The sequence below is a fragment of the Rhineura floridana genome, chromosome 7, assembly GCF_030035675.1.
Source record: "Rhineura floridana isolate rRhiFlo1 chromosome 7, rRhiFlo1.hap2, whole genome shotgun sequence".
In the NCBI taxonomy this organism is placed as follows: Eukaryota; Metazoa; Chordata; class Lepidosauria; order Squamata; family Rhineuridae; genus Rhineura; species Rhineura floridana.
The window spans coordinates 8,646,857-8,663,134 of NC_084486.1; the positions used below are offsets into that span (position 1 = coordinate 8,646,857).

A 16,278-nucleotide genomic window follows, 5' to 3' on the forward strand; every position below is an offset into this window, starting at 1 on the left:
TTGTTGCTTAGATTTGAGCTGTCGATTGTGACGACAGGACCTGTCTTCTACTCAGTTCCTAAGATCCATACAATTCTGTACACAATCTAGGCATCAAGATGCTGAGTGTTTTCTTTTTTAAGAAGAGGTACATAATGAGTGGTAGCTCATTTTTCTTTGTGTGGTCATTTGCTCATTGGTGAATACTGAAGGCTCCGAATTTGTATTTGTTTTCTGCATTATTATTGGTACTTGCATACTTGTTGGTTTTCTCAAAAGCACATGAAACTTTAAAATAGTTATTTGAGTTTGAAAAGAAAACAATATGTAATACATTCCTGTAGCTGTTCTGAATCAGACCCAAAGAAGATAGAATCCTGATGACTATTCACCTTTCTTACTATTGCTCTTCATCTTGAAGAAACCTTCAGGCACACTTTCTCATTCTGCCACGTCTCTCACCTTTTAAAAGAATCAGACAAACAGGAATCCACAAAACAGCTTGGATGGATTGCAGACAAATAATTTTTTTAATAGACTGCTCTCCCAGAATGTAGATGCTTATCCACTGTATCTATGGACCACATCGTATTAATTAAAACTCCCAATGGCATTAAATTGGCACATACCTATTTTTTGCGTGTGACATGATATCAGTGTTCCTTCTGGTGCTGTATGTTGAGCAGTGAGTGGGTGAAACACATATGAAGAGGAGTGACCAGCCAGTTGTAAAGCAATTTGATACATTGTCTCATTATAGTGAGATATTGGACTGTTTGGATACAGAATAAAGATCATAATATTCTAATATCAAAATGAATGCATTGGGGTAAAACCAAGGAAATCAAATGTACTTTGCTTAACATAGCACTCTTGTGTCCATCTTGAGAAGAATAGACGTCTCCCAGGACAAGCAACAAATGCTAAATAGATTATGAACATGCTGTTTGTAATAGTATAGAACTGTGGAAGGGAGGAGAAAGGAGGAGGTTGGTTGAAAGCTGGATTAAAACAGTAGAAGTGCCTTGTAGTGTCAGAGGGGTGGTTCTGGGAAGGGAAGGGAAGAATTAACAGGAACTATTCATTAGAAACAGCTACATTCAAACAAATGGTAAAGATAAAAAAGGTTCACTTCTTTGTGCCTGGGAAGTTCGGAACAGCCAGCCCTGAAATGCAGACAATAAACAATAAGCCTGCCTTGTTAATTCCATTGCCTCTCAACATAGAAAATGGGGCTCCTTTGGGGAAGAATCAGTTGCATTAATTGGGATTTATTTCAAGCCTCAGTGCTTTGTGTCACATTACCAGATAAAACAGATCTGCCTTTGACGGCTTCCGTTTCACCATAAACAGTATGTCTCTTAAAAATGATGTAGTGGTTAGAGTGTTGGACTAGGACCTGGGAGACCAAGGTTCCAGTCCCACTCAACCATGAAGCTCACTGGGTGACCTTGGGCCAGTCACTGTCTCTAAGCCTAACCTACCTCACAGGGTTGTTGTAAGCATAAAATTGGGAGGGGAAGAACGATGTTTGTACGCCACCTTGAGCTCCTTAGAGGAAAAGTGGGATATAAATGTAATAAATAAAGTAGCTAGTAGTACCCAGAATTATGGTGAATGTACCAGTTGAGTCTAGTATGCCGGAGTAGAATAGCCTCAGCTAGAATACAGAGTGAACACTATAGAATTAGAGTATTGTATAGCAAGGATGCATCTGTTCAGAACTGAGTGCCACTCATTAAGCTGGTTATATGGAAAGGTAAATGTGTGTGATGCAGCACCATGAACAATTTGCAATCAATTATTGGGAGACTAACTTCTTTTGAAAGAAGTGCTTTTTAATGACAATATACTCTAGTTTTCCAAACGTTTCTTCTACAATTGTTACCTAATGGAATATAGCTGCTAAAACCCTCCCTCCCCCTCATCCGTTTTATCACTGATTTTTTTAACTTGTGACAGCAGAAACATTAATGTAAAGATCCTGTGGAGAGGTTGATATTTAACTTTATATTTGTACTGTGGACAAGGGGTTTTAGTGCATTTCAAATTTAGGTGCAGCCTTCTAGCTTGTCAAATATATCAAGTGGAGTGGATAGAGTAGGGCTACATCTGTAAAAATAGCTACCCCCTGAGAGTCTCCAGCCATTGGGTGATCATCTGCTGCTCCCCTGGCATTTGCACTATGGGGTCACATAGGGTATCATTTTCTCCAGTGCTTATCATCATCTACTTGGGAGTAGCCATTAAGAGATTTGGAGCCAGGTGTCACCAGTATGCCAATGACTCAGCTCTGTTTCTCTGTACCATCTGAATCAGGTAGTCCAGTGTAGTCCTGGATCAGTGTCTGGAGTCAGTCAAGGGCTAGATGAAGACCAGCATACTGAAGCTGAATCCAGACAAGATGGAAGCCCTGTGAGTGAGCAGTTCCCAAGTTCAGGAAATAGGCCAGTTGTCTGTCGTTGAGGGGGTTGCACTTTCCCTGAAGGAGCAGGTACATAGCTTGGGAGTACTCCTAGATCTGTCACTGACACTGGAGGCACAGTTGTTCTCAGTGACCAGAAGTGCTTTCTCCTAGTTTCGGCTGGAACGATAGGTACGACTGTTCTCGGACAGGATTAGCTTGGCTATGGTGGGGTAGATCTTGTTAAGCTTTAGATTGAACTATTGCAATGCACTCTATGTAGGGCTATCCTTGAGTTCAGAAATTGCAGCTGGTGCAGAATGCTGCAGCATGCTGCAGCCTGACTTTTGGCTGGAACAACTCTAGATCTCAGTATATTACACTGGTGCTGAAAACTCTACTCTGACTCCATTTATGTTACTGAGCTTAGGTCAAGGTATTTCTATATTATAGGATCCTCCGTGGTGCAGAGTGGTAAGCGGTGGTAACGCAGCCAAAGCTCTGTTCACAGCCAGAGTTCGATTCCAACGAAAGGAGGAAGTCGAATCTCTGGTAAAAGGGGTCGAGGTCCACTCAGCCTTCCATCCATCCGTGGTTGGTAAAATGAGTACCCGGCATATGCTGGGGGGTAAAGAAAGGCCAGGGAAGGAACTGGCAATCCCACCCCATATATACGGTCTGCCTAGTAAACGTCGCAAGACATCACCCTAAGAGTCGGAAACGACTCGCACTACAAGTGCGGGGACACCTTTACTGCTCAAGAATACGGGAATTCAGTTCAGAACCAATAGCTGCTAATACACCATCTTCATGGATTTGTCTGATGCACTTTAGTTCTATCCAGACAAACGACAAGCTGTCACCAAGGTTTGGCCTATGGCTTATAGCTTGTGGGTTGTTTGGGAGAGCCAGACTATGAAGCTGGGTTTGGATGGCCCACTCAATTGCTGTAAACCACCCAGAGAGCTTCTGCTATGGGGTGGTATATAAATGTAATAAATAAATAACCCAAGGGCAGGGAACCTCCAGTCAGCAGGCCAGTCTTAACCCACCAAGGGCTACAATTTTACCGCTAGGCTATTTCCTTCACCTGGTGATGTCTGATGATGAGCCAACCTTCTTGGAAAGCCCACTGTCCCGTCCAGACCCGGAACCACAAGGCTGAGACATGGGTGCAATTAAATCTCATTTTATTAAAGTAATGGATACATCAAAGGTGTTGCGCTTCATAGAAAAACCTGCACTAACTCACTAAAAGTTCCTAACTACACTCTAGACATGCTCTGTGGCGTATGAAGGAAGTTGACTCAGCAACTCCCCACAGTGAGCGGCAAGCTTAAGTAGGGAACGTTTTCATAATCTCTGACTTCTTCGCAAGTCCTGTCTCTGCCCTGTCTGTTTCTGGCGGCGGGAGCGAAGTGACGGGGGGGGTGCCTCTAATGGTTCATCGGAAGATACCTGCTCCTGAGTAACGGGCTCTAGGTTAGGGGCCTGCGTCATGCTGGTGGCATCCTGGGAACTGCTTGGCAAGGGAGGAGTTGGCACTTTCGCTGGAGCTTCCCCCAATAGGTCCTCAGCAGCAACTGGGGGCACCACGCTCTCCTCCTCGGAGATTGCACCATCCGTGGGAACTGGCTGGAATTCAGGCTCGCTTCCCCCCCAAGGTCCCGCTCAGACTCAACAACTCCCAAGTCTTCTGTGTCTTCTGGCAGCGGAGGCGCCTGAAACTCATGCCTCCCCCCTTCCTGTCCCTTCTGGGAGAGCTGAGGCTCAACACCCACCCTATACTGATCCCTTCAACCAAAAATCCCAGGTCTGTTTCCTTTTGCTGCATGTGCAGCAAGAGTAAGCAAACCCATTTTTTCCACCATCACTGCACGACAAAACAGTCGCTGCCAGAGGCTGTGTCTGCTTGCAGACATCAGCTCTGACGGGGGCTGCTCCATCACACAGTGGTGAAGAAACAGGCACTTGTTTCGCAGGGGTCTTTGAAGCAGTCCTACTCCCCCTTAAACATCACTGGGGCTCTGATTGCGGAGCTTGAAAGGAGGGTATAGGGAGGCTTGAAAAGCCCACCCTACACTGATCCTTTCAACCTCCAAATTGGAGGTTGAAAGAATCAGTGTGAGCAGGTTCACAAGTGCAAGGGATTTTGACGAGAGCAAGGCAATCCAGCTGTCGTATGATATCACAGTGACATGACATGATTGACAGGTAGGTTGGGCTGCAGGGACCCAAAAAGGTTCCCCACTCCTGTGGTTAGTTCAGCTCAATTAAGTGTGGCCACAAAATGATTGGGGGAAAGCAAAGTGGCAACAATCTCCTCTCTAGGAACACACGTTTGCTTGTGGTTAAGACATGGTTATGTGTGAATGGAGGCTACAACAACTACTATATATTCACTTACATGGATCTGTGTGTGCTTGTTTCTAATTTTATAACAAAATGTACAGTATCGTAAGTATTGTCCCAACATATTAGGATATATACTTTCTTACTCATATAAACATCTCAATTTATTATATAATGTCAAAGTACTGCAAATGCCAACAAGAATCTTAAAAATCCAACATTCATGTACACTGCTTATAAGCAACTTTTTATTTTTATATAAAATCATTGTGCAGTTGTCAAAACACATTTGAACCTATTGGTATTCTTTGTCATACATATTTTCAAGAATTTGTAACTTTGAAAACAACCTTGAATCTAGTTTCATTAGGGTAGCCAGTCGCTTTCCAATCATAGGTGTCCAATATTTGCAAGTAATAAATAATTGCCTTGATGAACCTGCTGGGTTGTGAATATTGTTCTTAAAGATACACTTGGTTCGTCAGGATAGCCATCAGTTAAATGAACCAACAGGGAAAGGTTGGTATCGTAGAACTGCTTTGCTGGTTGGACTGTCCTGAAAGAAAAGAGAAGCTATGCTTTTAGAATTGCTGTTGCCAGCTACTAATGATAAATTTAAGCTTCATAAATCAGACACCCGCCTTCTAGTTTTGTGTGGTTAAAAATCTGTAGCCATTTTCCCTACAAGCCTATCTGTACTTGCACCACCACCCCCGTAAAGACAACAGACACATATGAGGTTCCCTGTGTGTGCCTTGGTAGCTGATCCTGGGAAATAGCTTCTTATTGACTAGAAATGAAGCGTTGTGTTGTGTATATATGGCAGATGCTAGAAAAAGTGATGCCCTTCCTGTTGGATGAGTGCCAACGGCCATATGCTGCCTGTCTCACACAGATCAGAGGCTTGATTTTTCTGTATAGGTTTTCTTTGGTGAAATGGATTATATGTGGCAAAACTTTAGCAGATGAATGCAAATATTTTGATATTAAAATTCTTGACACTTACGTTTACCTGTAAGATAGAAACGAGCCAGAACAGGGGGCTATCTAGCTAGGTTTGCAGCAGGTGACTGTGGGAGTGCATTGAAACTGGATCTCAAATGCCATTTTTTAAAAGTTATCCTGCAGAAAGTCTGCATTGTTTCTGTTTCTATAGATTCTAGAAGAACTTGTATTACAAGTTAAGAATTGAATTGTAGTAAATTGAGCAGTCTACAATTGTTGTTACATTGATGTGTGTTCTTCCATTTCCCTCCATTCTATCCACAGTGTTGCTTTTCTAATTGGCTAATCCATATAATGAATGAAATGAAATTTAGTATAGGGGAGGATATGGGGTTGAATGCATGCTTTGTGAATATGGAAGTCCTAGATCTTATTCTTGCACTAGTGAGGGATTTTGGATGACAGGACAAATGAAGTCTGTGCCTGAGACCAGGGAGGGCTGAGATTAAGTCCATAACTCTTTTCCTCACCCCATCCTGGACAGACAGTTTTGATAGAATGGAGTTTAATGGAGCTATTGGTTTGATGCAATACCTTTTTATATGTACAAGTCTAGTTTGACAAAACTAGGAATCCCATAGTGATCTGGATTGATTTTTCTATTTAAGATAGGTGATTAGACTGGCATTGCTAAATGTCTGTTTCTCTGGCTAATAGCTTGACTACAGGCTTTTGAAATACATGCAGTCTTGGTCTAATGTCATATATTCCTTTGAAGAGAAGGCACTCCAGCTTCATTATATCTTGTAGCATGCAATTGTCTCAACAGCTGTGTGCTGCAGACATAATGCTTTGCCCATTAAAATGCAGCTAGCTTGACTATTATCCAGTTAGGCTGTAGATTCTTGAGGAATCCTGTAGGATTAAGGATATCCACTGTTTAGACAAGGTGGATATTACAACATTCGGGTGATCTATTTAACAGGGACATGTTGTACTCATTTCAGATGCTTCAGGATAAATACACGAGCAGCCAAGATCAGTGTTTTTTATTTACCTGCAACTTAGATCAATTATTTGGAATCTTTTTGGTAAGTTTAATTTAATGGATGTAACTTAAATCACACAACCAGTTAACTAATGTTTGCTGTGAGTAAAATGAGCATTGCAGTTAATGTGTACGGGATGGTGTTGCTTTCTGTGTACTTAGGTTGATATTTGGGTAGTTATAAATGCCAGAGAAGAAGCTGTGTTCACCTGTAACAGCAGGTACTTTGTTGTACTGTGAGCTTCTTAAAGGCTACCCTTACTCTCCTTTATAGGTCCATAGTACTCTCCAAGCCCCAAAGTAGGAAGGTGGTGAACTTTGTTCAAAAGAATCCCATAGGCCAGTGTACATTATGGTAGCTATTTATAGTCTACAGACTTTCAGGGATACTTTGAAGCAGTTTACGTATCATGTAAGGAGTAACATTCAAACTCTGTACTGTCAGGGCGCGATTTCTACATTGACTGGTCTGCAACAGAATCGCTCCGCGTTGCAGAGGACTCTGAGGCATGTTCATGCAGTCCATGTAGGGCACTGGCCAAGCCTTTTGGGCCTCACCATGTGGCTCATGTGAATTGAGTGTGCCCTCGAACACTCCCAATACTCTCCTGAAGCTGCACATAGAAAGGGAAGATTGGTAGTGGTGGCCATCCTAATTGAAAACCATCTTTTCTTTGCAAACTATAATAGCCTTTGACAGTTTTTTCTAATAACTCTTTGAATCTAGAAGACAAGAACTTGAGCTTATACAAATATGGAATCTATCAGTTGTCTGTATGATGCTATTTCTCCAGTAGCTACCTGTGATATTCTTCCATTAAGTTAGTGTAGTTTGGTGGCTAAAATGACTGAGTTACAAATTGGGAATCCTTGGTTTGAAACTCACTTGAGTCTCCTTAAGCAACCTGCAATCTCAGCCTCATTCCAACATTTGCAGCATGGCGGAAACAATGCTGACTTAACCTTCCAGAATTGTTGTAACAGTTACATCAAGGGACTTTATGTGAAGTGGTTTGCATACTCTGAAGAGCTATATGAATGCTGAGTACAATCTTCTGAGAGATGCCAAACCTCATGTTCAAACATCAGGTTTGTTTGGTAAATTGAACAAAAGTCATTTATTGGGGTAGGGGATGTACCTTTATATACATATATGTGCGTTCACAAACTTAGCTTTGCCTAGCATGTGTACTTGAATTGCTGTTTGCTGGAAATACAGAAAGAGTTCCTAGTTCAAGAAGGCATGTAACAATATTAGAAGCTGGCAGGCAAGAGAACCTTGCTGCCTGAACTGTACAAAGATTTAATGTACACCATGATGAACATAAAATGACAGCTGGCTGTAATTATTAATAAGTTTTTTTATTGAATACTCCAACATCACTACAAAGAAAAAAAGTTGTTTACCTGGTACTAATGTTAATAGCTGACTTAATTCTATAAACAAATATACCATCTAGTAGTGTTGTGTGTATTGTGTCATTATCTTCAAGCAGATTTGCTCTGATTTTGTACCTAGGCTTCTTCAGCTTCTAAAGACCAGGTATCTTGAAATAAACATTCAGAATATGTCAGATTTCTGGTTTCTTGTACTGCTAACTCTTTTATTTGGATTTTTTTAAAAATGAAATGGTGGTAAAGGTATTTCTTTAAAAACAAGCATCTTTTAGAGCTGAAATGATGGATACATTTAATACCTCTGAGCTGCTTGTTACATTTCATTTAAAAAGGCATGTAAGATGGAGAAATCAATTGGATTATTTTTTATTCCCTTTTGAGATTGCATGTGAGTTCCAGGGCTCACATATATTAAAACAAGGTATTTGTTTGTTATGTGGAGTTGCCTTCCTAAAATTATTTTTCGATCTAAGCCATGCTCCTGTGTATGTATTTTGTGTAGTGATGATACACATTTGTAATTGGGAGAGTTCAAATTCAATAAGCCTTATTCCATTTTTCGTCTTGGTCCAGATCCCTTTGAGTTTGAAGCTGGCTCAAAGTAGGCTTCAACTCTACTGCTGGCTGGCCTTCCCTGCAAGCTCACCTGTTCCTTTCCAAGCCAAACCAATTACCTCTGAAAAGAAGAAGGGCTGCCCATTGATGATGTGGGTTTACTAGGAACAGGAAATGATGTTTCTGAAAACATGGCCAGAGAGCATGGGATCTCTAGTTTTCTCTGCTTTCCCAATTCAGTTTGGAAGGCAGTGAATTCCAAATCCCATGCTCCCTGGCAGGAAATGATATTTCTGAGTATGCTTCGAGAGCATAATTTTCATTTAAAAATAGGCCAAAATGTTCGCCTGCCTCTAGCAAGTTGTCCCTATTGCCAGTTACCACCTCCCATTCTCTAAGGCAGCCTTTCCCAACCGGTGTGCCTCCAGATGTTGTTGGACCACAACTCCCATCTTTCCTGACCAGTGGCAATACTGGTTGAGGCTGATGGGAGTTGTGGTCCAACAGCATCTGGAGGCACACGGGTTGGGAAAGGCTGCTCTAAGGTGAGGGGTGCTTTTGTCTTTTGCTGGAGAGTGTGGGGAGGGAAAGGGAAGGAGGGGCATGCATCCTATCCATTTTTAAACAAGCTTTCTTATAAAATATTGAGGCTTGGTGAGCTTGAAAAAAATTAAGTTTTGAGATGAGCCAAGTGGAGTTTGGCCATCACTAATTTCGTATGAGAAAGCTGAGAAATATATTTTTTCAGGGTTTGTTTGATGATGGTGTTTGGCGTGGAATACTCATTTTCAATGATGTTCTGTATGGCTTTTCTAAAAGGATGGGTTCTAAACACTCGTGGCTAACTGCATTAGTGACACATTTGTGATCTTTGCCCCCACCCCTTCCGTTAGGTTACTTACTTTCTAGACGAGAGGGACAAGCAGGATCACCTGAAAAGCCACTCTCTGATCTGGGCCGTGTCTCCTACTTAGCCTATTGGAAAAGTGTCGTATTGGAATATCTTTATTGCCATCACGAGAGACAGATCAGCATCAAAGGAATGAGCCGAGCAACTGGAATGTGCCCCCATGACATTGCCACCACCCTGCAGCAGCACAGCATGATAGACAGAAGAGAAGAAAAGTCAGTAAACATTATTGTTGCTTGAACAGACTTGCTACCTTCTGAACTGCACTTGTTAGCCCTTTTGCCCACTTCCATTATACTCAGTTTCCTAGTTCTTAATCTCCCTTTTGTGTATGAAGGGTCCATACAAGGAGCACTTGCAGTCACAATTGTGTCTCTGGGGACAGGAGGGCTTTCTGGATTGGGAGAGGTTCCTCCATCGAAACTGCATAGGCAAGAACCAACTTGAAAGGTCCTGAGCAAGGAGGGCCTTGGAGATGAACAGCAAGATTTTTGTGGCTTTCACTTGAAGGTATTGTCTTTTTTCCCCCCTTCCCTTTGCAGGAGAAGGGAGAAAAGAAAAGATCAACTTATAGGTCTTCCTTCATCTTGCCTCTGGCTGTCCACCTGAGGGGAGGATCAGATGGGGAGCTCACTGGCTAAGGCACTGCGTAGGCTCTCCCTCTAGGCCTCAAAGGACCAGCTCTTACTAACCTCCTCAACCTGAGTGGCTCACAGAGTGAGGCAATGTGGGAGGGAGCATTTAGAGCAGGACTCTTCCTCCTCTAGGTCAGCTGATATGTCTTGAGGTCCAGCAGAGAGGCAGCACAGGAGCAATCAAGCATACAGGAAGTGTGTTGCCCCCTTTTATGTGCCTAGCCACAAGAGCAATGCAAGGACTTGCCATGGAGAGAAAAGAGCCCAACTTGAAGGGTAGCATCTCAGTCTGGTGACCTAGTCTTACCTTTCCCATTCTATCATGATAGCTCATACAGTAGGTTGTGGAGCAGGCTTTAGATAAAGTAGCAGATCCTGTGCATGGCCCCGGGAGATATTACTTGAGGGAGAACTCATTTTTCTTTGGTACTCTCTGTGCAGTCACACTAATAGGATCCGTGCCTGGACAGAGCAACTTCGGAATATTCTTAAGCTTTATGCAGGAAACTGGCTGACCTATGAGAGCCACACCTATAGGAGAATATCTGGATCCATTTCACTCTGGCTTTAGGCCTGATCATGGCACTGCCTTGCTTGCCCTGGTTGAAAACATTTGTTGGGAGAGAGATGGGGGAAGTGCAATCCTGCCCATTCTTCTGGATCTGTTGGCAGCTTTTGATATAATTGACCACGATATCCTTCTGGAGCAGCTTGGGGAGGTAGGGGTTAGGGGCACTGTACTTCAGTGGTTCTGCTCCTACCTCCAGGGACATTTCCAGAAAGTAATTATGGGACATTACTGTTCAACAACATGGGAGTTTTCCTGTGGTGTACCACAAAGTTCCATTTTGGCCTGCATGCTATTTAACGCCTATTTTAAGCCATTAGGAATTGTCATAAAGAGTTTTGGAGTGAAGTGTCATCAATACTGGAAGGAAGGATGGGATATAAATCTAATAAACAAACCAACAGATATGTCTCTCTGTTCCATCTGAATTGGGAGACGTGGTTGAAGTACTAGACAGATGTTTGGAGACAGTGATGGACTGGATCTGAATCCTGAAAATACAGAGATGTTATGTGCTCCAGGTTCTTCAGTCCAGGAGATGGGAACACAGCCTGTTCTGGATGGGGTTGCACTCCCCTGGAAGGAGCAGGTTCGTAGCTTGGGGTACTTCTGGATCCAACATTGTCACTTGAGGCCCAGGTGTCTTCAGTGGCTAGGAGTGGCTGTTTCCAGCTCCAGCTGGTTTGCCATCTACAGCCCCTTTTGGACAGAAACAACTTGGCCGCAGTACTCCATGCTCTGGTAACTTCCAGAATGGATTACTGCAACGTGCTCTAAGTGGGGCTGCCTTTGAAGACGAATTGGAAACTTCAACTGGTCCAAAATGCAGCAACCGGATTACTGGCTGCAGTTGCTTTTAGAACTCGTATAAGCCCTGTTCTAAAACAGTTGCATTGGTTGCCAGTTCATTTCCAGGACCAATTTAAGGCGCTTACAATTGTGTATAAAGCCATAAACAGCTGAGGTCCCAAATACCTGAGAGACTGCCTTCTTCCCTGCAGACCCTTTTGAGTGTTAAGATCAGCAGAGTGGACCTTCTTGGGAGTTCCGCCCACCCCCAAGAAGTTCAGGGGGTGGTGTCCCACGAGAGCTGGTTCTCCATGGCAACCCCTAAGTTGTAGAATTCCCTCCCCACAGAGGTGCACCTGGCACCTTCGCTGTACAGTTTTCAGCAAATGCTAAACATACACCTCTTTACCCTAGCCTTTGGCACTTGAGATATATGTTTTCAAGACCCGCCTTATTCTTGTGAATTTTGTTTTAGTTACTTTTAATGTGGAATTTTAGACTACTGTAACCTGTCTTGTGACCTGCTGATGAAGAGTGAGTGATGATGATAATGACTTTTCCTCATAGTTCTCTTCCAATAGCCCCCCAAGAAGCATCTTCTGAAAACACTCTGCAGCAACACATTTGTAGTCTTTAATCAGGCTTCTTATTTTCTTTTTCCTCTGGCTGCCCTGTGTGGTATATCAGTGAACCACAGGTATCAGCCTATCCAGGCTGTCCATTAGATCCTTTTAGGCTGGAAGGAGTATAAAGGGCTTCCTTTCCCAGCTGTGCCTTGCCCAAACAATAAGTTTTACATTATTTATTTATTTATTTATTTTGTATACTGCCCCATAGCTGAAGCTCTCTGGGCGGTTTACAGCAACTAAAAACATCAAAAACAAATATACAGATTTAAAACACATCTTTTAAAACACAATTTAAAACACAATTTAAAAAAGTCAAAACAATTTAAAACACATGCTAAAATGCCTGGGAGAAGAGGAAAGTGTTGACCTGGCGCTGAAAAGATAACAGTGTTGGCGCCAGGCGCACCTTGTCAGAAAAATCATTCCATAATTTGGGGGCCACCACTAAGAAGGCCCTCTCCCTTGTTGCCACCCTCCGAGCTTCCCTCGGAGTAGGCACCCGGAGGAGGGCCTTAGATGTTGAGTGTAGTGTACGGGTGGGTACGTATCCATCAGGTATTGTAGATGTAGTGTGTCCTGTGATTATGTCTTGCTCTTCAGCCTTGACTTCTGGCTTGTTCTCCGATCCTGCCTTGTAGTTTGCCCTCTGATCCAGATTGCTCTTTGGTTCCAGCTCCCATGTTCCATCTCCTGAATTACTCTGGACTGTTGCCGATGGCCTAGCTCTAGGTAAGGGAGCTTGTTCTATATCCAGGATCTGATACAGATTCACAGGAATTCTAGACAGAGAGCAATCACAGCTTCTTAGTCTCATGGCTTCGGCCATGTCTTTCCCGAGGTTCATTCACCGTTTTAAGAAAAATCCCTGCAAATGTGGTTCCTGCCCCTAGTCTGCTGGGAAAAAATGCTCCTCGCCATTTCCTGCCCTTGCAGGACTATGAGTTAACTGCTCCAGTTTATTTATTTTATTTATTTTATTTATTTAATTACATTTCTAGACCGCCCTATAGCAGAAAGCTCTCAGGGCGGTGTACAACAAATAAAATCACAATTAAAATATGAGCAAGTGTGGAAAAAATATATATATATAGTACAATTATAAAACATTAATAAAATTGCCATTGAGATTTAAATTAAGATCATATTAAGTTTAAAATGTTAAATTAAAATATTTAAAAATTTACAAAATTTAAAAAGCCTGGGCGAAAAGGTAAGTTTTTACCTGGCACCGAAAAGATAACAGAGAAGGCGCCAGGCGTATCTCGTCTGGGAGGGCATTCCATAGTTCGGGGGCCACCACCAAGAAGGCCCTAGATCTAGTTGTTGATCTCCGGGCCTCTTTATGGGTTGGGACCCGGAGAAGGGCCTTCGACGTCGAGCGTAGTGAACGGGTAGGTACATAGCGAGAGAGGCGCTCCATCAGGTATTGCGGTCCGATGCCGTTTAGGGCTTTATAGGTAAGAACCAACACTTTGAATCTGGCCCGGAAACATATCGGTAGCCAGTGCAGCTGCGCCAGGACAGGTGTTATATGGTCAAATTTCTTTGTCCCAGTGAGAACTCTGGCCGCAGCATTTTGCACTAGCTGAAGTTTCCGAACCGTCTTCATAGGTAGCCCCACGTAGAGTGCATTACAGTAGTCCAATCTAGAGGTTACCATAGCATGGATAACTGAGGCAAGATGCTCCTTGCTCAAATAGGGTCGTAGTTGGGCTACCAGCCGGAGCTGGTAGAATGCATTCCGTGCCACCGAGGCTACCTGAGCCTCAAGTGACAGAAGCGGATCTAATAAGACCCCCAAACTACGTACCTGTTCCTTTAGGGGGAGTGTAACCCCATCTAGGACAGGTCGAACGTCAACCATCTGGGCAGAGGGTCCTCCCACCAACAGCATCTCAGTCTTGTTAGGATTGAGTTTCAGTTTATTAGCTCTCATCCAGCCCATTATCGCGGCCAGGCAGCGGTCTAGTACATCAACAGCCTCACCTGAGGAAGATGAAAAGGAGTAGTAGAGCTGCGTATCATCAGCATATTGCTGGAAACGCACTCCAAAACTCCTGATGACCTCACCCAGCGGCTTCATATAGATATTAAAAAGCATGGGGGACAGAACTGAACCCTGCGGGACCCCATATTGGAGTACCCAGGGACTCGAGTAATGTTCCCCCAGCATCACCTTCTGGAGACGATTCCTGAGATAGGAGCAGAGCCACCGCCAAGCAGTGCCTCCCACTCCTAAATCCGTAAGTCGCTCCAGAAGGATACCATGGTCGATGGTATCAAACGCCGCTGAGAGATCAAGGAGAACCAACAGAGTTACACTCCCTCTGTCTTTCTCCCGACAGAGGTCATCATACAGGGCGACCAAGGCCGTTTCTGTACCAAACCCCGGCCGAAAGCCCGATTGAAATGGGTCTAGATAATCAGTTTCATCCAAGAGAGCCTGGAGTTGGCGAGCGACCACACGCTCTAGAACCTTGCCCAGGAATGGGACATTTGCTACTGGCCTATAGTTGTCCAAATTATCAGGGTCCAAGGAGGATTTTTTTAGGAGCGGTCTCACCACCGCCTGTTTCAGGCAGGGTGGGACCACTCCCTCTCGTAAAGAGGCATTAATCACCTCCTTGGCCCAGCCGGCTGTTCCATTCCTGCTAGCTTTTATTAGCCATGAGGGGCAAGGATCCAGAGCAGAAGTGGTCGCCCGCACCTGTCCAAGCACCTTGTCCACATCCTCGAGCTGTACCAACTGAAACTCATCCAATAAAACAGGACAAGACTGTGCTCTGGATACCTCATTAGGATCAACTGCTACAATAATGGAGTCAAGGTCCCGGCGGATGTTCATGATCTTATCACGAAAGTGTCGCGCAAACTCATTACAGCGGGCAATTGATGGTGTTATTGCGTCCTGGGGACCAGAGTGTAAAAGTCCCCGGACAACTTTATAAAGTTCCGCTGGGCGGTTAAGGGATGACTGAATAGAGACAGCAAAGTATTGCTTCTTTGCTGCTCTCACTGCCTTCACATAGAGTTTGGTAGAGAGCTTCACAAGTGCATGATTACAGCCGTCGGGAGTTCGCCTCCATTTGCACTCAAGCCGTCTCCTTTCTTGCTTCATCACTCTTAGCTCCGGAGTAAACCAGGGAGCCAATTGAGCTCTGCAACGGAGAGGGCGCACCGGGGCGATCGTGTCAACTGCCCGGGCCATTTCCGTATTCCACAGCATGGCCAGGGTTTCGACAGGACCGTCAATTCTATCAGCCGGAAAATTCCCTAGAGCCATCAGAAAACCCTCAGGATTCATTAGTCTCCGGGGACGGACCATCTTAATTGGTCCTCCACCCTTGCAGAGGGGAGAAAACAGTGTAAGTCTAAACCTTAATAGGCGGTGATCTGACCATGACAAAGGAATAGATGAAAAATCCCTCACTCTCAGATCACCATCCCCTAATCCAGTGGCAAAAATCAAGTCCAGAGTGTGCCCCAACACATGCGTAGGGCCAGTAACAAATTGAGACAGCCCCATGGCTGTCATGGAGGTCATGAAGTCCTGAGCTGCTCCAGATAAAGCAGCCTCAGCATGAATGTTGAGATCCCCCAATACCAAAAGTTTGGGGGAACGCAACAATAGATCCGAGACCACCTCTGTCAGCTCAGTTAGGGAGGCTGTTGGGCAGCAGGGTGGACGGTACACCAACAGAATTCCCAGTCTGTCTCGCTGACCCAACGTTATGTGCAGACACTCTAGACCATTAGCCATCTGGATAGGGTGCCTAACAAGAGGGATGGAACTTCTATAGACCACAGCGATTCCCCCTCCCCGACCCTCGGATCTACCCAGATGCTGAACCGAATACCCAGGTGGGCACAACTGGGAGAGATTAATACCTCCAGTTGTTGTTATTTCATCCTCCAGTGCTTTTTCTAAGCTTTTCGCCTACTCACCTTTCTGGTGGTGGGGAGCTCACTATCAGTCCCTTCTACAAATCAAAGTTGGTCTTGACAAAAACAGTCTTGACGATTTGTTGTCTTGAAGCAGTCTCGTGGGCCGTCATGACTACAAAAC

General features: G+C 44.0%; 1 protein-coding gene across 10 annotated transcripts in view; it reads left to right on the plus strand.

Moving 5' to 3' along the window:
• Window positions 1–16,278, plus strand: part of KAT6B (lysine acetyltransferase 6B) — a 214,908-nt gene that overhangs the window by 182,551 nt on the left and 16,079 nt on the right. For all 10 annotated transcript variants that reach the window (XM_061634850.1, XM_061634852.1, XM_061634851.1 and 7 more), the window contains one exon: window positions 9,575–9,806. In XM_061634850.1, coding sequence (XP_061490834.1) covers window positions 9,575–9,806 — 232 coding nt within the window. The remainder of the gene's footprint in view (window positions 1–9,574; window positions 9,807–16,278) is intronic.